The 22,933-nt window shown below is 39.5% G+C and overlaps 1 protein-coding gene across 5 annotated transcripts in view; it reads left to right on the forward strand.

The window, feature by feature from the left end:
* The window catches only part of ZRANB1 (zinc finger RANBP2-type containing 1), a 66,413-nt gene extending 44,272 nt beyond the window's left edge, over positions 1–22,141 (forward strand). For 4 of the 5 annotated variants that reach the window (XM_029245599.1, XM_029245598.1, XM_029245597.1 and 1 more), the window contains 7 exons: positions 5,610–5,763; positions 7,915–7,986; positions 10,265–10,463; positions 18,049–18,169; positions 19,689–19,818; positions 19,924–20,153; positions 21,326–22,141. In XM_029245599.1, the coding sequence (XP_029101432.1) occupies positions 5,610–5,763; positions 7,915–7,986; positions 10,265–10,463; positions 18,049–18,169; positions 19,689–19,818; positions 19,924–20,153; positions 21,326–21,544 (1,125 nt within the window). In that variant the 3' untranslated portion in view covers positions 21,545–22,141. The remainder of the gene's footprint in view (positions 1–5,609; positions 5,764–7,914; positions 7,987–10,264; positions 10,464–18,048; positions 18,170–19,688; positions 19,819–19,923; positions 20,154–21,325) is intronic. The other variant, XM_029245600.1, reaches the window with a different exon arrangement.
* The last annotated feature ends 792 nt before the right edge of the window (positions 22,142–22,933 follow it).

Here is a 22,933-nt window from a genome sequence, read left to right on the forward strand (position 1 = left end):
CCCCCTCTCCCCCTCTCCCCCTCTCTCCCTCTCTCCCTCGGGTCTTCGTTGCTGCGAGCGGGCTTTCTCTAGTTGCGGTGAGCGGGGACTACTCTTCGTTGTGGTGTGCAGGCTTCTCGTTGCGGTGGCTTCTCTTGTTGCGGAGCACGGACTCTAGGCATGCGGGCTTCAGTAGTTGTGGCACACAGGCTCAGTAGCTGTGGCTCACGGGCTCTAGAGCGTAGGCTCAGTAGTTGTGGCGCCTGGGCTTAGTTGCTCTGCGGCATGTAGGATCTTCCTGGACCAGGGCTTGAACCTGTATCCCCTGGATTGGAAGGCAGATTCTTAACCACTGCACCACCAGGGAAATCCCCAGAGTGCAGTTTCAGAGATGTAAATGCCAGGTGCTGTGGAGAGTGCTTGAGAAAGTGTTTTGAGGTATCTTACCTTCTTACCTGTAGCAGGTAACATTTTAGCTGAGAGTAAAATGAAGGAAGGAGTAGGAGGAATTAGCCTCAAACAGTAGGTGGAGAGAAGGGAGTTGAGGAAACATTTTATTCAGAGGCAAGGGCGGTGGTATTTGTGGCGTATTTGGAACTTGCAGGTAGCCAGCAGGGTTGTGATGGCGAAGGGGAAGTGAGAGAGGCAAGTAAGGGACGCAGTGTGAAGGATCTTCTAGGCCAAAGAATTTGAAAATTATTCTGAGGGCAGAATAAGGCTTTAAAAAGGGTTAGGTATAGTGGCAGGGGAGTGACAAGATCAGACTGTGTTTTGGCAGCTCACTTTATTTTTTTTTATTTTATTTTTTTGCGGTATGCGGGCCTCTCACTGTTGTGGCCTCTCCCGTTGCGGAGCACAGGCTCCGGACGCGCAGGCTCAGTGGCCATGGCTCATGGGCCTAGCTGCTCCGCAGCATGTGGGATCTTCCTGGACTGGGGCATGAACCCGTGTCCCCTCCATCGGCAGGCGGACTCTCAACCACTGCGCCACCAGGGACGCCGGGCTGCTCACTTTAGAGAGGGGCAAGCCTGGTTAGCAGGACACTGCAGTGATGCTGGCAGGAACTCTGCTGGGACAGTAGTGGCAACAGCAAAGGAAAGAAGTGGGCTGGTTTGAGAGAGATGCTGGTGATGTAGGCAGAACTAAGTGGATAGATTGGCCATGGGGAGTAATGGTGAGTTAGGGGTCAGAGTTGATTCTGGGGTTTCTGGATTAGATAACTAGGTACATGTTACAAATGACAGAGGTTGCAAATGAATTAGGATGTGACTATATTATCCAGGTAATTTAAAAAAAATATTTATTCATTTATTTATGCGGCTTCACATCTTATTTGCGGCATGCGGGATCTTTAGTTGCGGCATGCGGGATCTTAGTTGCAGCATGTGGACTTTTTAGTTGTGGCATGCAGACTCTTAGTTGCGGCACGCGGACTGTTAGTTGCAGCATGCATGTGGGATATAGTTCCCTGACCAGGGATCAAACCCAGGCCCCCTGCCTTGAGAGTGTGGAGTCTCACCCATTGGACCACCAGGGAAGTCTCCAGGTAATTTTTTTTTAATGATAAGAGAAATAGGGTAAAAGTGCAGAGAGTTAGGTCAGTTTTGGATTCAAATCCAATTTGGTCAGTATACTCCTGTGTATGCTTACTTGCACATTTAAGTTCGCCAATATCTGGGAACATTTATGTACAAAGCATGGGGTGAGGGGATTAATAAATATGAACGTTAGATGAAAGCATGATTGAGATGGCTAGCCATGTGTTTAGTTTGGTAAGAGTCCAGTTTAACCAGGGGCACCTGATAGAGCAAAGGAGGGCTTGAGAGACAGCCATGCTGAAAACAAAGGGTAGGCTTATTGAGGATAAGGGAGAAGGGGACTGTTTGAAAAGCAGCTGTGTGATTAGAGAGACCAGAGTTCTGGAACATGGGGTAGAACAGTAAGAAGTAGTTCCTGTAGTACCTGAGGTCTGGCTACATTTCTGTTGTGATGCCCAGTTGTGTACTGGAAGGGCTGGCATGTGGAGTTATAGTTGCTGGTGGTGGCTGGAGACAGGAGAGAGAAGGCAGCTGTGAACCAAGGCTCAAGTCTTTAGGGGATACATAGGTTTCTCTCAGGCTGGTAGAGGACTATGAGAAGGTTCTGGAGGGACTGGCGTAAGTCGCTGGCCTCCTAAGAGCATTCTGGGGACTAACAGCAGGAAGACGGTAGAACCCCAGTGTGTTTATTATTTACTGCTGTGTAACAAATCCCCGCAAAACTTAGCAGCTTAAGACAGCAAACACTTGTTATCACAGTTTCTGAGAGTAAGGAGTCCAGGAGCAGCTTAGCTGAATGATTTTGGCTCAAGGTCTCATGAGGTTACAAACTGCCGGGGGCTCGACAGGGACTAGAGGATCTGGTTCCAAGTACACTCACCTGGTTGTTGGCAGGAGGCTTCAAATCCTTGTTACCTGGGCCCCTCAGTAGGGCTGCTTGTGATGTGGTAGCTGGTGTCACCTAGAGCAAGTGATCCAAGAGAGGGAGAGAGCATGAGAGAATGATTCAAGTAGAAACTGTAGTGTCTTTTCTGTATAACCTAATGTAGGAAGTGATATACTATAATTTTTGCTATATTCTGTGGTACACAGAGACCACCCTGGTACAAGATGGGGGAGGTGGAAAGGAGGCTTGTTCTAGGGGAAGAACAAAATCAGTGATGGAATTTAGTCTCAATGGAATAGGCACTCTACAGGACAGAACTGAAGGGGCCAGTAGGGAGACTGGAAGGGGGAGAGTATGAGTCTGGACTAAGGGATGTGTCTGTAGACAGGGCACAGAGCCAAGTACTTTTGAGATGGGAACAGGAGAACATTATATTTTGGGAATATGTGTCTGGGCCAGGGGGTTTAATTGGATTTTAGATAATGGATACTGTTTGTAGTCTGGTGGAACCTATGGACTTCTTCTCAAAATACTGTTTTTAAATGTATAAAATAAAAAATAGGATTACAAAGGAAATCAGTTATGTTGAAATAGTTATCAGAATATTAAATATATGTGATGTAAAGAAAATGAATTTTAGGGCTTCCCTGGTGGCGCAGTGGTTGAGAGTCCGCCTGCCGATGCAGGGGACACGGGTTCGTGCCCCGGTCGGGGAAGATCCCACATGCCGTGGAGCGGCTAGGCCTGTGAGCCGTGGCCGCTGAGCCTGTGCGTCCGGAGCAACGGGAGAGGCCATGACAGTGAGAGGCCCGCATACAGCAAAAAAAAAAAAAAAAAAGAAAAAAGAAAAGAAAATGCATTTTAAATGTAGGCAAGAGGTTAGTGAAAATGAAGGATTTAAATTTGATTGAAATTCCTATTCTAATTCATGGTCCCTTCCCAAGTTCATGGACCCTAGGTTAACCAGTAGCCTAAGGAGATGGTTGAGACTCATGAGGTTAAAGAGGCTAGAACAGCGGTCCCCAACCTTTTTGGCACCAGGGACCGGTTTCGTTGAAGACAGTTTTTCCACAGACGGTGGGGAGGGGAGGCGGGAGTGGGGGATGGTTCAGGCGGTAATGAGAGCGATGGGGGCAACAGGTGAAGCATGGCTCGCTCGCTGCTCACCTCCTGCTGTGCGGCCCGGTTCCTAACAGGCTGCAGACCGGTACCGGTCCATGGCCCGGGGGTTGGGGACCCCTGGGCTAGAAGATGAGAGGCAGGCCTCAGGGACATATGCTTAAGGATGGTGGCGGGAGAAGGAAGCTTAGAGGCCAATCACCAGCTGTAAGGTTTCTCTTGGGGTGTTTGCAATATTCAGGTTTCAGTCCAAGTTGTTTTTGAAAAAAATCTTCCCAGGATTTTGGAAAGGGGCCGGGGGTTAGCACATTGGGATAAGCTATTTTTGAATTTACTTTTGAGATGCATTTTAATGCTTTGACTTGAGAAATAGTCCGTTATATTCTGAAAATATTTAATATGTGGTTTTCCACAGTTTTAGTGTTGCTTAGATTGGGCTCATGGAGATAAGATGTGGTGACAATTTCATTGTTACTGGTAATCCTGGCTAGTAAAGTTTAGGAGAATTGAATTTTTGTGTAGTTTTCAGAATAGGATGTCTAATGGTTGCGTTGGGTATGCAGGGTTTTTGAAATACTGTTTACTTACCTTAATAGTAATTACAATTAAGCTGTCCACGTGTGTTATGTAGATGACATTATCAGTAAAACTTATTCTTTGTGTGGCTTGTTGGAAGATCTGCTGCTCCAAGCCCCACTTGTGACTGGAAGTCTGCATTCAGGAAGGTCGTCCAGGTTAGTGGCTGCATCTGTAGTGACAGCAGAGAACAGAGCTAACTGGCTCGCTCAGGGTCACACCAGACTCATTTCCTCTTTAGCAGATACTCACCTTGGATTTCAGAATTCTCTGTATATAGATTTCTTGAGCTCCACAAAAGGAGTACAAGTTAAATGTAAGATAATGTCTTTTCATCGTTTGTTGTTATTCATCATTTAAAAAGGACAGGAAAGTTCTAGCCACCTCCTTGTTTAGAGGTTCTCTGTGGTAGTGCTCACGACACCGGTGCTCAGATTTCATTCCCGTTGAATTGTACTACTGCAGAGATTTGTTGTCTGTTTTACACTCGAAGAAGCCAGGTCCTTTCTTAAAAAATTAAGAATTATAGGGACTTCCCTGGTGGTCCAGTGGTTAAGATGCCGTGCTTCCACAGCAGGGGGTGTGGGTTTGATCCCTGGTCGGGGAACTAAGATCCCGCATGCTGTGTGGTGCGGCCAAAAAACAGAAAAAAAAAAAAAAAAGTCAGAATTGTAACAAGTGGGGAGGGATTTGAAGTCATTGGGAACTAACCCTTTAAAGGTTGGGAATCCGCCTGCCAGTGCAGGGGACATGGATTTGATCCCTGGTCCAGGGAGATCCCACATGCCGTGGAGCAACTAAGCCCGTGCGCCACAACTGTTGAACCTGTGCTCTAGATCCCGCGCTGCTGAAGCCCGCGTGCCTAGAGCCCGTGCTCCGCAACAAGAGAAGCCACCGCAATGAGAAGCCCGCGCACTGCAATGAAGGGTAGCCCCCATTCGCCGCAACTAGAGAAAGCCCGCGCATAGCAATGAAGACCCAACACAGCCAAAAATAACTAAAAATAAATAAATTTATTTTAAAAAATCATGCTTTTCTTTACTCTAAGTCAAAGTACTTGAAATATTCTTAACAGAGCAGAAGAGTGTTTGTACTTTCCTCTTTCTCTGTGAGCTAGAATTCCCTGTTTTTTAATAAGAATGTTTTTATTAGGGGTATGATGGTTATTACTTTTTTTTTGTCCTCCCTCCCCCTCCTATGATGAACGTTTGTGAACAACTCCATTTTACATAAATTTTTATATGCATCTTTATGTATTTCCTTGGGATAAACTCCACTAGAAAGTAGAACTACTGAGTTGAGAGGGTAAAACATTTTTATCACTGTTTTCCAGGGAAGTTGGACTGATATATACTTATACTATTGAGGAAATAACACCCAGTACCTCATATATTTAAAACAAAAACACCTTGAGTTACTGGGACATTTTGGTAATTTCTTTTATACACTATTGTTTTCTGCTTCCACTGATGATAAATGAGATGTAGAGGAAAGTTTCTTTTGTATTTAAGGTGTCTCAACAAGCCGCAAAGTGTATTCCAGCAATGGTGTGTCCTGAACTGACAGAGCAAATCCGGCGTGAGATAGCTGCCTCTCTTCATCAGAGAAAGGGGGATTTTGCTTGCTATTTCCTAACTGACCTTGTAACATTTACGTTGCCAGCAGGTAACTCCAAATCTCTGTGTGAAAATAAATTTCAGCTTTATTATAATTTTTTAATGTCTGAATGAAAATGTTTCTGTTAGAAAACAGATAACTTAGCTACTATATGTGGATCTTAAATTACTTGATTACCCTGTTTTACTGGAAGTGACCAGTACAAGGGCCATTTATGAACTAACGCCTTAGAGCTGATAGGAAGACAGCAGCTGATAAGTGACTTCTTTGTGGGCCTCAGATATTTTAAAAGTCTGTTTTATCCATTTATTTTTCTCTTTGTTTTTATTTTAGAATAGTATCAGTCTGCTTTTTTTCTTTTTCTTTTCATAGATAACTATTGGTTACCTGATATTAGGAGATAAGATCAGAACATGGGTTTTTGATGGGTGGAGTCAAGTTATTTGAGTCAAAGATACTGGCATTCTTTTGAAAGTGTCATTACTTTCTTCACTTTCTACGTTAATTTCTACTATATTTGTGAAGCAACTTTTTATTTTTCAGTTCCATGACAAGTGGAAATGTCTTCCAGGCTGTTTTTTGTCAGTTGGCATTGAATAAATGCAGTAAACACCAAAAGGTTCTAAATAAAACTTATATTTTGGTTTTGAGTGTTTTGAGCTTTTTTTATATTGAGATATGAACAGAGGTATTTACAAAATGGTAGAAAATAACTAAGCTTTTAAAAATCAGATAAATTTCATTTGAAATGCACTCTGTATATTTAAACTTAGTACTTCAAGTGATGATTAGATTTTAAGTTGAAAATAGTTCTAAGGTTAAAACATTTTTGTAAGGGTAATGCTTCTTACTCTAGACTACTCAGTTAGTAAACTGAACAGAGAGCATAGAGAATTTGAGAAGGTGAGGAAAACAGAAATCTGCATGCCAAAGTGAATGGCTCAGTAACTTGTGTAAGGAGATTCTAAAGTCTGAAAATCACAGTCCTGAGCAGAGGTTGAGAGTGTGGGGGAAAGAGAACAGACAAAAATTTGTTTGTTGTTGTTGTTTTAACTTGAATATTAGATAGCTCTGTTCTTTTTTCTTTTATTTCAACTTTATTAAATTATCATTGACGTAGAAAATTGTAAAATATTTAAAGTGTACTTTGTGGTGATTTGATTTATACATTGTGAAAGTTAACTGTTAATTAACTAGATTCCCCCCATCTAGTTAATTAACACATTCATCACCTCACATTTATTTATCTATTTATTTATATTTTGGGTGAGAACATTAAGTTTTGTTCTCTTAGTGAATTTCAGTTGTACAATACAGCGTTACTATTGTTACTATGTTTTGCATTTAATCCTAGCTGTCTTCATTTTATGGTTTATCGTTTGTACTCTTTTAGCAATTTCTCCCTAATCCCTTCCTGCCTTGCCCCTGGCAGCTGCTTTTCTACTCTCTGTTTCTATGAGTTTGACTTTTTTTTTTAAGATCCCATATGTAAGTAATACCATACAATATTGGTCTTTCTGTTGAGCTTATTTCACTTAGCATAATGTCCAAGGTCCTTCTGTATGTTGCAAATGGCATGATTTTCTTCTTTCTCATGGCTTAATAATACTGCATTGTATAGATATATCACATCTACTTTATTTATTCACCCATTGATAGACACTTAGGTTGTTTTCATATATTGGCTATTGCGAGTAATGCTGCAACCAACATGGGTACAAATACCTTTTCGATACCCTGTTGTCATATCCTTTGGCTGTGTACCCAGAAGTGAGATTGCTGGATCATATGATAGTTTCTGAGGATACTTCATACTGTTTTCCATAGTGACTGCACCAGTTTACATTCCCACCACTGGTGCACAAGGGTTCCCTTTTCTCCACATTCTCGTCAACATTTGTTATCTCTTGTTGTTTTGATAATAGCTGTATATAATTACTGGTCCAAATGATTTTCTTTTTATTGTTTGTAGATAGATCACAGTTTTGATAATGAAGTACAGAAAGGAAATATTTTACACCTCATACACACACACACACACACACACACGAGATACATGCATGTTTTTTAAAAGAAGCTATTCGACAGCCTTCGGTGGAAAGGGAGTTATTTTAGAGGAAGTTACTGTTAGATGCTGGCATCAAGTTTTTTCAGTTATGAGACATATAAAGATTTTTTAAATCTGGTTTTTCTTTGTAGATATTGAAGACTTGCCTCCAACAGTCCAAGAAAAATTATTTGATGAGGTGCTTGATAGAGATGTTCAAAAAGGTAAGCATGGAATTAATGAGTATAATTTATCTTTTATTGATTTCAATAAACTTTTTGCTTTGTAAGGTTTGGAATAGTTTGGTGTATGGTCAACATAGTTTATTTCTACTTTAAATTGAAAATGTAAGTCCTTAAGAGCAGTGTTGTGTTGTGCTGTTAGAAGTGCTCATTCATAGCTCTTAACTGTGGTAGAGTGAATAAAGGCATAAACACTTAAACCCTGGTTATCTGTTTCCTATTCTAGAATGAGTATATTTTCATATTAAAAATTTTTAGAAAATAAATCATGAAGAATTTAAAAATGGAGTAAATTATTCTAGAGCCTTAAGGTGATTATTCTAGAGCCTTAAGGTGTTTCAACTACTCAAAGGTTTATATTTCAATTGACCAGAATTTAGGTGTTTATTAGTAAATTACATACTAAATCTATTAACTTCTAGAGGATAGGTTCTTTCTTCCACTGAATATTTCTTAATTGCAGAAGCATGAAAATGAACATTTTATTTATTTACTTATTTATATTGAAGTATAGTTGATTTACAATATTGTGTTAATTTCTGCTGTGCAACAAAGTGATTCAGTTATACATTCTTTTTTATGTTCTTTTCCATTATGGTTTATCACAGGATATTGAATATAGTTCCCTGTGCTATACAGTAGGACCTTGTTATCTGTCCATCCTGTATATACTAGTTTGCATCTGCTTACCCCAAACTCCCACCCCCCTTCCCCATTAGCAACCACAAGTCTGTTCTCTATGTCTGTGAGTCTGTTTCTGTTTCGTAGGTAAGTTCATTTGTGTCGTATTTTAGATTCCACGTATAAGTGATATCATATGGTATTTGTATTTCTCTTTCTGACTTATTTCACTTAGTATGATAATCTCTAGGCCCATCCATGTTGCTGCAAATGACATTATTTCATTCTTTTTTATGGCTGAGTTGTATTCCATTGTACCACATCTTTTTATCCATTCATCTGTTGATGGACATTTAAGTTGTTTCCATGTCTTGGCTGTTGTGAGTAGTGCTGCTTTGAACATAGGGGAGCATTTATCTTTTTGAATTATAGTTTTGTCCGGATATGTGTCCAGGAGTGGGACTGCTGGATCATATGGCAACTCTATTTTTAGTTTTTTGAGGAATCTCCATACTGTTTTCCATAATGGCTGTACCAGCTTACATTTCCACCAACAGTATAGGAGGGTTCCCTTTTCTCCACACCCTCTCCAGCATTTGTTATTTGTAGACTTTTTAATAATGGCCACTCTGACCAGTGTGAGGTGGTATCTCATTCTAGTTTTGATTTGCATTTCTCCAGTAATTAGTGATGTTGAGCACCTTTTGATGTGCCTGTTGGCCGTGTGTATGTCTTTGGTGAAATGTCTGTTTAGGTCTTCTACCCATTTATCAATTGGGTTGTTTGTTTTTCTGTTGTTGAGTTGTATGAGCTGTTTGTATATTTTGGAAATTAAGCCCTTGTCAGTCAAATCGTTTGCAAATATTTTCTCCCATTCCATAGGTTGTTTTTTTGTTTTGTTTATGGTTTCCTTTGCTGTGTAAAAGCTTGTAAATTTGATTAGGTCCCATTTGTTTATTTTTGTTTTTATTTCTATTGCTTTGGGAGACTGACCTAAGGAAAAAAATGGTACGATTTATATCAGAGAATGTTTTGCCTGTGTCCTTTCCTAGAAGTTTTATGGTGTGATGGCTTGTATTTGAGTCTTTTAAGTCATTTTGAGTTTATTTTTGTGTGGTGTGAGAGTGTGTTCTAACTTTATTACATGCATCTGTCCAACTTTCCCAACACTACTTGCTGAAGAGACTTTTTCCCGTTGTATGTTCTTGCCTCCTTTGTTGAAGATTAATTGACCATAGGTGTGTGGGTTTATTTCTGGACTTTCTGTCTGTTCCATTGATCCATATGTCTGTTTTTGTGCCAATACCATGCTGTTTTGATTACTGTAGTAATTGTCTGAAGTTTGGGAAGGTTAGACCTCCTGCTTTATTCTTTTTCCTCAGGATTACTTTGGCAATCCTGGGTCTTTTATGGTTCCATGTAAATTTTAGGATTATTTGTTTTAGTTTTGTGAAAAATGTCATGGGTAATTTGATAGGGATTGTGTTAAATCTGTAGATTGCTTTGGGTAGTGTGGCCATTTTAACAATATTAATTCTTCCAATCCAAGAACATGGGATATCTTCCCATTTCTTTGAATCATCTTCAATTTCCTTTATTAATGTTTTATATGAACATGTTATTTAAATTCTTCATGTAGAGTTAGAAGAAGAATCTCCAATTATAAACTGGTCCTTGGAATTGGCTACACGTTTGGACAGTCGACTGTATGCACTTTGGAACCGGACTGCAGGAGACTGCTTACTTGATTCAGTACTACAAGCTACCTGGGGCATTTATGACAAGGACTCGGTGCTTCGGAAAGCCCTGCATGACAGCCTACATGACTGTTCACATTGGTGAGCTGACATCCTTCCCTTTTTGAATCCAGGAGTGCACTGGCTGAATCATTTCCTTACAGTGGTGGGATACTTTTTGTCTGTTATATTTTCTGTGGAAGCTAGGGGGAAAAACCTTTGGTTTTCGGCACTGAGACACTTTGAACATCTCAGTGGTTTTTATATCTTTTTGCTAAGCTTTAAAATAGAAACATTGGAAGCTGTAGGGGTGTCTTAAATATAGAAAGGTCTTTGCTCATCTTTTAGTTTTCTGGTTTCACCTGTTTATTTATTTTTAGTGTGGCTAGTGGAAAATTTTAAACTACACGTACGCTGTATTTCGTGTCTTGGTCAGCTCCGGTGCTCATATTTTAAAGTAGCTTTGGTTTTGTATTTGTTCAACTTTAAGAGATTATATTGATTGTGTATTACAAGTTTTTCTTCCTGAGACAGGTAGTCTTAAGACCATGTTTTATTTTGCAAATTTTCAAATCCACAGAAAAGTTAAAAAAAAAAAAATCAGTGCAAGGGACCCCAACATCTCCTTCATTGGATTGGCCAGTTGTTAATTGTTAACATTTTGCCACAGGTGCTCCATCTCTGTGTACCTAAACACTCCCCTTTGCCAGTTAGTTTTAGGCATCCTGGTGCTTTACCCTTCAGTATTTCAGCATGCATCTTTTAAAAACAAGGATATTCTCCTACCCAACCACATCCTCATTACCACATCTAAGAAAATCAACATTGAGTCAGTTATCTAGCATACAGTCCAAATCACACTTTCAACTTGTCTCAAAAATATCCTTTTTTAAAAAAACATCCAATAGTCAATCAAGTATATGACTAGTCTTGAACTGTAAATTCAGATGGTAACCTGATTGGATAGCTAAAGAAAGAATGTGTCATTCAAAACTGATGGTTTAGACATTCAGCCCTTGTCCAGGGGAGAGGACTTTGTGCCTTTTAGTGGAGGGTGATTGCTCTGGATTGATCTGGTGGTGTGGGCAATACCATTCCTTTTGTGATGCGGATTCATCAGGCCTGGTAAGCCTGATGTCATTACATGTTCAGTCTGTCTGACCTCTAGATTGGATTACGTGCTCATCAGACAACATCCTAATGATGATTTGGCTGTTTGTGTGGGCCTGCCCGCACCGAGAGGATGAGAGTTGTTTTGGATATTGTGGTTTTACAGGTTTGCCTTGTAGGTTTAGTTAATGTGACTCTGCCCTTGGAAAGATAGATCTGTCCTCTGGGTGTGGATGAGGTCTGGCTGCTCAGCCTGGAAACTAGATCTGGACCTTGGTAAGTCTACCATTTTACAAGTCCTTTTTAAAAGGCAGCTCTAGCCTTTCCTCTGACAGTAATATTCTGACCCTGTTGTAAGGTTGAAAGTGTACTGTAAATTTCAGTAGGTGATATGTACTTTTCCTAGCTGTGAGGGCTTTAAAAAGAAAAAGACATTGGTGGCTATTAATAGTTTGGGAACTTTATGCTACCTGTTTCTCAAAGCTGGCAGTGGGTAATCTTCTGGATTGGAGTTGTCACTTATATTTGTATTAGGACTGAAATTCTAGTTTTGAGTCATTTGAAGTCTCAAAAGTCTAATGTGAAAGTAGGGAGAAAAAGAAAAAGATTGCCATAATCTGAGGTGGAAAATGGGCTAGATGGCTATTGAGAGTGAGAAGGACCTAGGTTGTAGGTTCTGAGTGCAGCCACTGGTAAGTGCTGTTGTGGCAGATCGTTTGGTAGTGGAGGCCTTGGTTCTAAAAGGATGCTTCGCTGGCATATGAACAGGCTTTCCACAATAAAGAGTGCCTTGGTGCCACCTCCTCCAGTCCCTGCCATACAGGGTCTTCACCTGATGTTTTACAGTTAAGGCATAGGAAGCTGCAAGGATTGTAGTGATCACATAGACACCCTTTTCACTATCTTGGGGTAGAGAGGGGATGAAGATTATCAAATGAGGAGAGAGGAAGCATTGTTGCCATAGATTCAAGGCATCAGTGATGTGGGTCAAATATATTAGCCTTACTGAATAACGATTAAATTGTTGACTATTTTGAGTTGTGACAAGTTTGTTGACTGGGCTGTTATATGACTATTAGAAGGTAGAATGAGAGGGCCCTGTCCTAGGTCAGGAGAGGAGCAGCCAGTATATCACTTGTGCAGTCTCCTTTTAAATCAGCTTTTTGCTAGGGTTTCCTTTGCTCATAATCCAAATCAGGTGGGATGAGACTTTTTTTAAGTCATAAAATATCTAAATGAGAACTGAGAAAGTAATTTTCTTTTATTTAAGCCCTTCCTCCTATCACTTAAAGATAGGACATTTTTTTTTGTGGTGGTAGCTGTGCTCTTCTGTTGGGTGCCTATGATTTGATCCGGCTCAAGTGCTCAAGATGGAATATTGTACTTGCCTTTGATTGACATGTCAATCCAAATAGAGAGCCAAATGGGAGTAATTAATATAAATAGGGGGAAAAATCAGTTCTTTTAGAAATATCATCTTTGGATAACTTATTATTGTGCCTCTCTATACATTTTTAGACCTTAATTTGTTGACAGCAGTTTTAGTTCACAGCACAATGGAAAGGAATGCACCGTTGTTTGCCATGTCCCCCCACGCATAACTGCCCATTACGAACATCCCCCACAAAGTGGTATGTTTGTGACAAGTGATGAACCGACACTGACAATATTCTTATCACCAAAAGTCCATAGTTCACATTAGGGTTCATCTTAGTATACATTCTGCGATTTTGGACAAATGTGTAATGACATGTGTCCACCATTATATTGATAGTATTGAACAGAGGATTACAATTATAGTGTCAGAGAGAGTATTTTCAATGCCCCAAAATCCTCTGTGCTCTGCCACTGCATCCTTTCTTCCTGCCTAACTCTGGCAGCCACTGGTCTTTTTACTGTCTCTGTTGTTTTTGCCTTTTCCACACTGTCATGTGGTTGGAGTCATATAATATGTAGCCATTTCAGATCAGCTGCTTTCACTTCGTAATGTGCATTTAGGGTTCCTCTGTTTTTTCATGGCTTACATAGCTCATTTCTTTGTAATGCTGAAAAGTACTTCGTTGTCTGGATGTACCCATTTTATCCATTCTGAAGGACACTTTGCTTGCAAGTTTTGGCAGTTATGAATAAAGCTGCTATAAACTTCCATATGCAGGGTTTTGTGTGTTCATAGATTTTCAGTTCCTTTGGGTAAACACCAAAGTTCATAATAGCTGGATTATCTAATAAGAATATGTGTTTAGTTTTGTGAGAAACTGCCAATCGATCTTCCAAGATAGCAGTACTGTTATGCATTCCCACCAGCAATGAATGAGAATTCCTGTTGCTCCATATCCTTGCCAGCATTTGATGTTGTCAGCATTATTACATTTAGATCATTGACATTCAAAGTGATTATTGATATAGTTGGATTCATAACTTCCATGTTTGTAACTGTTTTCTATTTGTTGCCCTGTTCTTTGTTCCTGTTTTTGTCTTTCACTCTTTTTCTGTCTTTTGTTTTTTTTTTTTTTTTTTTCGGTAATTGGGCTTCTCACTGTTGTGGCCTGTCCCGTTGCGGAGCACAGACTCAGCGGCCATGGCTCACGGGCCCAGCCGCTCCGCGGCATGTGGGATCCTCCTGGACCCGGGGAACGAACCCGTGTCCCCTGCATCGGCAGGCGGACTTTCAACCACTGTGCCACCAGGGAAGCCCCTGTCTTTCATGTTTTTAGTTGAGCATTTTATGATTCTATTTTCTCTACTTTCTTAGCATATCAGTTATACTTATTTTTTTAACTTTTATTAGTGGTTGCCCTAGAGTTTGCAGTATATTTTTACAGTTAATCCAAGTCCGCTTTCAAATAAAACTGTACCACTTCATGGGTTGTGTCATTACTTCATAATAACAAAATCCTAATTCCTCCTTTCTGTCCCTTGTATCTTTATTGTCATGCATTTCACTTATATGTAAGCATACATAAGCGCATACCTGCCCACACGCTCGCACGTTCATACACACACACTATATATATATACATAAGTATGCATAATCAAATATATTATTATTTTGAATAAACTATTATCTGTTAGATCAATTAAGAATAAAAAATAAAAGTTTTAATTTTATCTTCAATTTATTTCTTAATGCTCTTCCTTTTTTTATGTAGATCAAAATTTTTGATCTATGTTATTTTCCTTCTTTCTAAAGAACTTCTTTTAACATTTCTTGTGAACCGGGTCTCTGGCAACAAATTCCCTCCATTTTTGTTTGTTTGAGAAAGACTTTATTTCTCTTTTACTTTTGAAGGATCATTTTCACAGGATATAGAATTCTAGGTTGGTGTTTTTTTTGTCTCAACTTTTAAAATATTTCACTTCATTCTCTTCTTGCATGGTTTCTGAGAAGTCGGATATAATTCTTATCTTTTGTTTCTGCATAGGCAGGTGTTTTTTGGGTTTTTAAAAATAAATTTATTTACTTTTGGCTGCGTTGCTGTGCGTGGGCTTTCTCTAGTTGTGGCGAGCGGGAGCTACTCTTCATTGCATTGTGCAGGTTTCTCATTGCAGTGGCTTTTCTTGTTGTGGAGCACGAACTCTAGGCACACGGGCTTCAGTAGTTGTAGCACACGCTCTCAGTGGTTGTGACTCATGGGCTCTAGAGCTTAGGCTCAGTAGTTGTGGCACACAGGCTTAGTTGCTCTGTGGCATGTGGGATCTTCCCGGATCAGGGCTTGAACCTGTGTTCCCTGCATTGCCAGGAAGATTCTTAACGACTGCACCACCAGGGAAGTCCCAGGTAGGTGTTTTTTATATTGTCTTCTTTCAGGACCTTTTTCTTTAATTTTCTGTTGTTTGAATATGATATGCCTAGGTGTAGTTTTTCTGGCATTTTTCCTTCTTGGTGTTCTCTGAGCTTCCTGGATCTGTGGTATGGTGTCTGACATTAATTTGATGAGATTCTCAGTCATTGTTTCAAATATTTCTTCCGTTACTTTCTTTTTTCTCCCTGTATTATTGCCATTTGTATGTTATACGTTTTGTAGTTGTCCCATGGTTATTTGAAATTCACTTTTTTTTTTTCTATATGTGTTATATTTGCTTTTTAGATTTGGAGGTTTGTATTGATGTATCTTCATGAGGTTCTTTGCTTAGCTGTATCCAGTCCACTATAAGCCTATCAAAAATGTTCTTCATTTCTGTTGGTGTTTTTGATCTCTAGCATTTCATTTTGGCTCTTTCTTAGGATTTCCATCTCTTTTCTTACATTGCCCATCTGTTCTTGCATGCTCTCTTTTTCCATTAGATCCCTTAGCATACTTATTATAGTTGTTTACAGTTTTTAAATTTAAAATTTTAAAGTTTTATTCCTGTGTTTTCACCTAGGAATTCCATAGTTTTAGCTTTTACATTTAAAGTCTGTGACCCATTTTGAGCTAATTTTTATTGAAGGTGTGAGGTAAAGATCTAAAATCATCTGTTTTGCATGGATATCCAGTTGTCCCAGTACTGTTTATTTTTTTTTCCCATTCAAATGCCTTGGTACTTTTGTCAAAAAGTATTTTACCTTAAAAGTAAAAGTTTATTTCTGGACTCTCAATTTTTTCCTGTTGATACGTATGTCTGTCCTTATGCTGACATTAGACTTTCTTGATGATTGTAGCTTTGTGGTAGGTTTTGAAATCTGGAGTATAAGTCTTCCAACTTTGTACTACTTTTTTCAAGATTCTTTTTGCTATTCTGAATTCTTTGGATTTCTAGATAAATTTTAGGTTCTAGCTTCTGCAGAAAAGTCCTCTGAGATTTTGATAGAGATTGCACTGAATGTAGAATTCATCCATGAATGTGGAATTGACTTTTTTTAAAAATAAATTTATTTATTTTTGGCTGCATTGGGTCTTTGTTGCTGCTCGCGGACATTCTCTAGTTGTGGCGAGCAGGGGCTACGGGCTTCATTAGTTGTGGCACGCGGACTCTAGAGCACAGGCTCAGTAGTTGTGGTGCACGGGCTTAGTTGCTCTGTGGCATGTGGGATCTTCCTGGATCAGGGCTCAAACCCGTGTCTCCTGCATTGGCAGGCAGATTCTTAACCACTGCACCACCAGGGAAGCCCCGAATTGACTTCTCAATGTTAAAGCCAAACTTGCTGTCCCGCTTGGCCTCATATTCCTGGATTTGGTTTGCTTGTCTATTCTCAGTGAGCCAGGTAGCTTGAGTGTTTAGGTCTTTGTGTGGTGGGTGTGATTATTTGAACATGCTTATTTTTAAAATATATTTTTGAACAGCCTTTTTCTGCAGTCTTCTTGAGTTTTGAGTGAAGTCATCATTTGATTTCTGGCAAATTTAGGTATCTCATTCATAAAATGATCCTAGGCAGCAACCAAGAAATTTCTTAACTGCAGCAGCTTTCTGTGTTTCATGATATTTTTCCTCGAATTTATTAAAACAATGTATTTTGTCATTGGTGCATTGAAATATATTTCTGTGTATCTTAGGTATTTTAAAAGAGGAATATCCATATTTTATTTTTAAACATTTGGCATTGAAACTTAACATTCCTGATTTAAAAAGAGAAAACCTATGGTTATCTGGCATAGAAAAGTTTTTTTCCTAATCAAACAAGAGTTAAGCCTCCGTAACATTCTTTTTTAAATCTAAAATATATTAATTTACCTTTTACGGAGCCCTGCACTAAGTTACTCTAAAGAAACGTGTGACGCTAAGACATTTAATACCTTAACATTTCAACAACAGCAAAAGAATGTTTTCTGATCTTTTGATTCTTTTACCTAGAAGTGAAATACATAAAAGTATTGGGGATTTCTGATAGTTCACTACATGTGAGAGGAATGTAATGTTACAAACAGGTTAAATGTCTTCAGAGGTCTTTGCTGGTTTGTTTTGTAAGACAGTGGATCACAGTTTTGAGCATAATTATATCCGGCTTTATTTAATTGTATACTTGATTTAAAGAAAAAGAATGTTTTGCTTTTAGTAATTCAGTCTACCAGTGGCCTAGTTTGATTTTTAGTCTTCATAATTTATTAGGCCGAAGTATTTAAACAGGTATTAAGCATGAAGAAGGGATTGTTCTTGTAGTTAGTGATTTTTTATTTCAATTGTCATGTGATAATCAAATAATTTTATTTAATGAATGAAATCTCAAGGAAGTGATTTTGATATTCTTGTAAACACATGGGCTATTTCTAGTCTGTGACCAAGTAGTGGATAACTATTCATTAATGGAGAAATGTAGTGTCTTTGATTTTTACCCAACCTCTCAGATGATTTTGAGTGTTTTTAGTTTTTATTTGTAAACCAATAGTAGACAATTGAAATCAGCCGTTCTCATCACTAGTGTTTGTAGTTTTGATGAAAATTTGGCGGGTGGTGAATCAGATTATGTCTGAGGGTATGTGTTAAAAGATGTCTGCTAGCAGAAAGGAGGCATTTTTAATTGGAAAAGTATACTGCAAGCCAGGTAAAATTAATTATTAATCTCTGCATTTGAATTGCTTAAAGACTACATTAAATAAATGATCGGAACATTAAATGAACTGTTTATAGAAAGGCTTCTTTTTTACTCTGTTGCTTTTAGGTTTTATACACGTTGGAAAGATTGGGAGTCCTGGTATTCTCAGAGCTTTGGTTTACATTTTTCCTTGAGAGAAGAACAGTGGCAAGAAGACTGGGCATTTATACTCTCTCTTGCTAGTCAGGTAAGAATGCTTCAGGGCATGTTGCTCCTATGAGAAGAGTGAGGCAGCTGGTCTAAATGCCTTGGTTTACACGAAGACCATGTTGGAGGCAGTGTGGCATGAAGGGAAGAGCACTTGACTTGGCAGCAGGTGACGTGGGTTCTAGTGACTGCTGTTTATCAGCTCTGGGACCATAGGCAAGTCCTCGCTGCAGCACAGGGAGAGCAACATGTTTCTTATATTAAGTGATTAAAAAACTGTCCAAATAAAAGTTGTACTTGGTGATTCTAACCTCTTAAATATTTCCTCAGATTACTCTTCAGTTATATTGTCCTCTCAGGTGACTTTCTGGGATTGACATATACACGCTATTATATATAAGATAGATAGCTAATAAGGACCTACTGTGTAGCACAGGGAACTCTACTCAATACTCTGTAATGACCTATATGGGAAAAGAATCTAAAAAAGAGTGGATATAGGTATATGTATAACAGTTCACTTTGCTGTACAGCAGAAACTAACACAACATTGTAAATCAACTATACTCCAATAAAAATTTTTAAAAATAATAAATTAAAAATTTTAAGAAGTGGTGGCTTTATGCCTGTTTTACCCACCTACGGGCTAGCTCCCATTCTGTGTCCGAGGGGACACTTCCCCAAGATCTCTGTGCTAGTGGTGGGTGCTGATGCTGAGCTGTCAGGCCCCTGAGGATCAAGTTGTGATCTTCACAAGGCTCCCCAGGTGAGGAGCCTCCGTCCACGTGACGTAGGCCAAGGAGAAGGTGCCGTGGACAGGAATGATTAACTAACTTGGGAATGAACTTTTATAGGTGTATTGTGTAGGGCTGTCCCTCACACTCATGCTAGTTTTATTTTATGAAGCATATTAATATACTTAACTATAAACTTCAAATATATGCACAACAAACCACTCCTTTTCTTTGCAGAAGCGTCATAATTCATTAGTGCCCTCTGAGGGAAGCACCTTCTGCCTTTGGGTCATTTGGGCAGGGTTCACAGTGACTGTTCTACATCTGAGACATGTACCTCCTGTAAAGGTGCTGTCAGAATCATCATGGGGGGAAGGGAGACCTGTTGCATATTCTTGCCTCAGGTGATGCAGCCATTTGCAGCCATTTATGTTTGTGTGAAATAACGAAGTTCTTTTTACTTCGGGTGGACCTTGTTGTAGGTAGTACTTTCACAAGTAACTTAACCAGAAGGCAGTTATATAAATCAAGCTTCCTTTGCTGTCTGAATCTCTTGTTTCTGAAATCAGTATTTAAACAAATCTGTTCAGTTCTTGAGTTTGGATAATGAAGGATACCTGTACATAAACTTTGCAGATTTCTTTTATTGGACTTTGCTATTTGAGGAATCAAACTCTTTAGTTGGACAGTAGTATTACTATATTTTTTAAATGAATTGAGATAGTGTAATAATGGAGGGTAGCATTGTGTTATACACATCAGTTTTCCGGGGTGGTAATAAATGTTTTAAAGAAAATTTACTTTCTTTTATTTTGTTCTGTACAGCCTGGAGCAAGTTTGGAACAGACCCACATTTTTGTACTTGCACATATTCTTAGACGACCAATTATAGTTTATGGAGTAAAATATTATAAAAGTTTCCGGGGAGAAACTTTGGGATATACTCGGTTTCAAGGTAAGCCATTATCATGAGTATTTTGGAGCTTTCTTGTTTATTATTTTAATGCACATTGCAGTCACATCCTGAAAATCTCATTGTGACTTTCTTCCCTCTTTCCAGGTGTGTATTTGCCTTTGTTGTGGGAACAGAGTTTTTGTTGGAAAAGTCCGATTGCTCTGGGCTATACAAGGGGCCACTTCTCTGCTTTGGTTGCCATGGAAAATGATGGCTATGGTAACCGAGGTGCTGGTGCTAACCTGAACACCGATGACGATGTCACCATTACATTTCTGCCTCTGGTTGACAGTGAAAGGAAGTTACTCCATGTGCACTTCCTTTCTGCTCAGGAGGTAAGAAGCCTGTTTCTTGTATTAATTACTTAAAGTAGCAGCACTGTACCAGAACCCAGTCTAGTGTGTCTTTCAGGTGTGGTATTATCTGTACTACCACTTACAATTTTGAACTAGGTCGTAGTAATTGTCACTTTCTATAAATCCTGGTCAGACAGACTTTGAAATTTATCTTTTCAGAATTGCTGTGTAGGATGTGTTCTGCAGAGATAAAGCAGTGAAGACCAAAGTCCTAGCCCTCAGGTAGTGCTGAGTGCTGAGGAGATAAAAAGATGGGGTGAGGGGGAAAGGGGGGGGATGAGGGGGCCACCGGGGGCCCAAGGTAAGGCATCACTGAGGAGGTGACGCCTGAATTGAGACCTGAAAGAGGAAGGAGTCTTGCAGAATCTGGGGGAAGAGAGTTGTAGGTAGAGGGAACTTCAGGGCAGTGTGGTTTGTGGGGATTGGGCAAGCGGGGAGAGACGAGGCTGAGAGGTTAAGGGGTGGCATGGGGTCGTCAACGGTCTTTTAAATCTTTGGCTTTATTCTGGGTAAGCTGGGGAGCCAACAACCAGTTTGCCCAGAAGAGGAATACTGGCAACTCGGTTGAGACTCGATACCTGGGCAGTGGTGGGAACAGGAGCAGGTGGGAGGTCACTGGAGCTGCGGGGGAGCAGGTGGTGCACGCCAGGCAGGGGAGGTGGCGAGAATGTGTAAAAGAGCGCTCCAGCCCAAATTCTTATAAAATTATTGGTCTTTCATTTCATATACTAGTAATAATTATAAACTTTTTATAACCATGATATTAAGAAAAAAGTTCAGATAATTTTTGTACCTTGAGCCTATATACATAACTTTCTGAGTAAACTTACCTTGTTCTGTTTGAAGCTGCAAGGATCAGCTTATTAGATAACATTTGCTTTTTGCTATTATATCAAACAAATTAACTTATTACTAGGCTATTCTTCCCTCTAGGTTTTTCTGTGAATTTTCCCATAGATGTTTTTTTCTATTTAACCACAGGAAACTGGGTTTTAAACATAAAATTGATGAGAGGTGGAAACCATGTTGAAACACTTCGTTGCTCTGGCCTTTTTCATTAATCATACCAGCTGTAGGTTTCTGTTAAATTTTTCCTGTCAAGTCTCTGACCTGTTGCGTTATTTTCCCTCTTCTTCACATTCCTCTAAAAGCTAGGTAATGAGGAACAGCAAGAAAAGCTGCTCAGGGAGTGGCTGGACTGCTGTGTGACTGAGGGAGGAGTTCTCGTGGCCATGCAGAAGAGCTCTCGGCGGCGAAATCACCCTCTGGTCACGCAAATGGTAGAAAAATGGCTTGACCGCTACCGACAGATCCGGCCTTGTACATCCCTGTCTGATGGGGAGGAAGACGAAGATGATGAAGATGAATGAAAATAATCAAAGAGCAGAAGAGCAAGGTACCAGCTCTGTAGTGACCTCCACGCTGCTGCGGTGCTCCAGGCAGAGTGCACGGCATGGAATGAAGCAGATCTGGCAGGATCTGCTTGGAAGGGTTTTTCTGACCCACACCCAGTGGAGACGATGCATCTGCTGTGAGGAGACAGAACTTTGGACTACAGTTTGTAAAAAATGAATTTTATTAAGACAGAACTTTTTTCCTTTCAAATTGTAAATGTGTCTATAAATGTAACGCATGTGGTTGTGTAAGAAGTTGTGTAATAGGCAAAGTTGTACCAGCATCTTCATATTATTGAGAAGTTTTTTCCAGCATGGGCACCTCCAAAAGCACGTGGCAGATCACTCTTTGTTCCTTTGAGATAATTCTTTTTTAAGTAGAACCTGGCATTCTACTTGCATCTTAAAAGATCCGTTTTACATTATATCTCACTAGAGCTCGTTAGAGATTTGGAAACTTTTTGTACAAATTACCCACAGCAAAACATAAAAACAAGCTTTTATTTTTATTAATAATTTAGTTCCTGTTGTGCCCAATAAAATAAAATAAAATCTTTAAGGAACAAACTGTAAGAAAAGTAAGGATTTTTTATTGAGTGAACTTTGCATAGACATCGTTCCCTTGTTTTGGAAAGGGTTTTGGTTTCTATTATTTTGTCTTTTTAAAAGTTTCTGATGTGCCCCTTTTCAGTGTTTAGGTATTTATTTGTTTGGAAGAGTGCCCTTAAGATGGGGCTTCTTCTACCAGACTCTGGGCAGCAGTCTCTTTGTGAATAGTTATTCGGTGGATGTAAGTGAGGGGAGTGCTGGCGGGGGAGTGCTCGGGGGAGCCGGCCCACTCGTATGTAACTGAATGAACTGTGTGAAGTTCGCCCACTTGACTCTTGACAATGTTATACTCTCCCAGGTTGCCATGCATAGAGTCTGTGGATTCTTAACTGTCTTTTATCATCAACTCTGCTTTAAGCAAATTGTGTTAGAAAGGCATGCCTTTGCTTGGGCTAATTGGGAATATCAGTTCAGTATAGAATAAAGATTTAAGAACGCAGTAAGGCGGTAAATGCATTGTATAATGAATTTCTCAGTGAGTAGTCTGAGAATTTTTGCATGTTGGTTAACTGTGGCCATTCTTATTTAAAGTTAAGACTATAATCTTAGGTAGGAAAACTTTCTACAAAAAGTATTATTTGACCACTTCAGGTATACATTCAAAACTGGGTAAAAATTTCAGACCTATCTCAGGAACACAAAAAGACTTAGTGTCCTGGTAAGCACTTTGTAGACTATTGATGTGGCAAGGAATTTGGCAAGAAGCCCTACACACACACACACACACACACACACACACACACACACACACACACA

This window comes from Monodon monoceros, unplaced genomic scaffold, assembly GCF_005190385.1.
Source record: "Monodon monoceros isolate NGI ecotype Baffin Bay Population unplaced genomic scaffold, NGI_Narwhal_1 Super_Scaffold_4, whole genome shotgun sequence".
Classification (NCBI taxonomy): Eukaryota; Metazoa; Chordata; class Mammalia; order Artiodactyla; family Monodontidae; genus Monodon; species Monodon monoceros.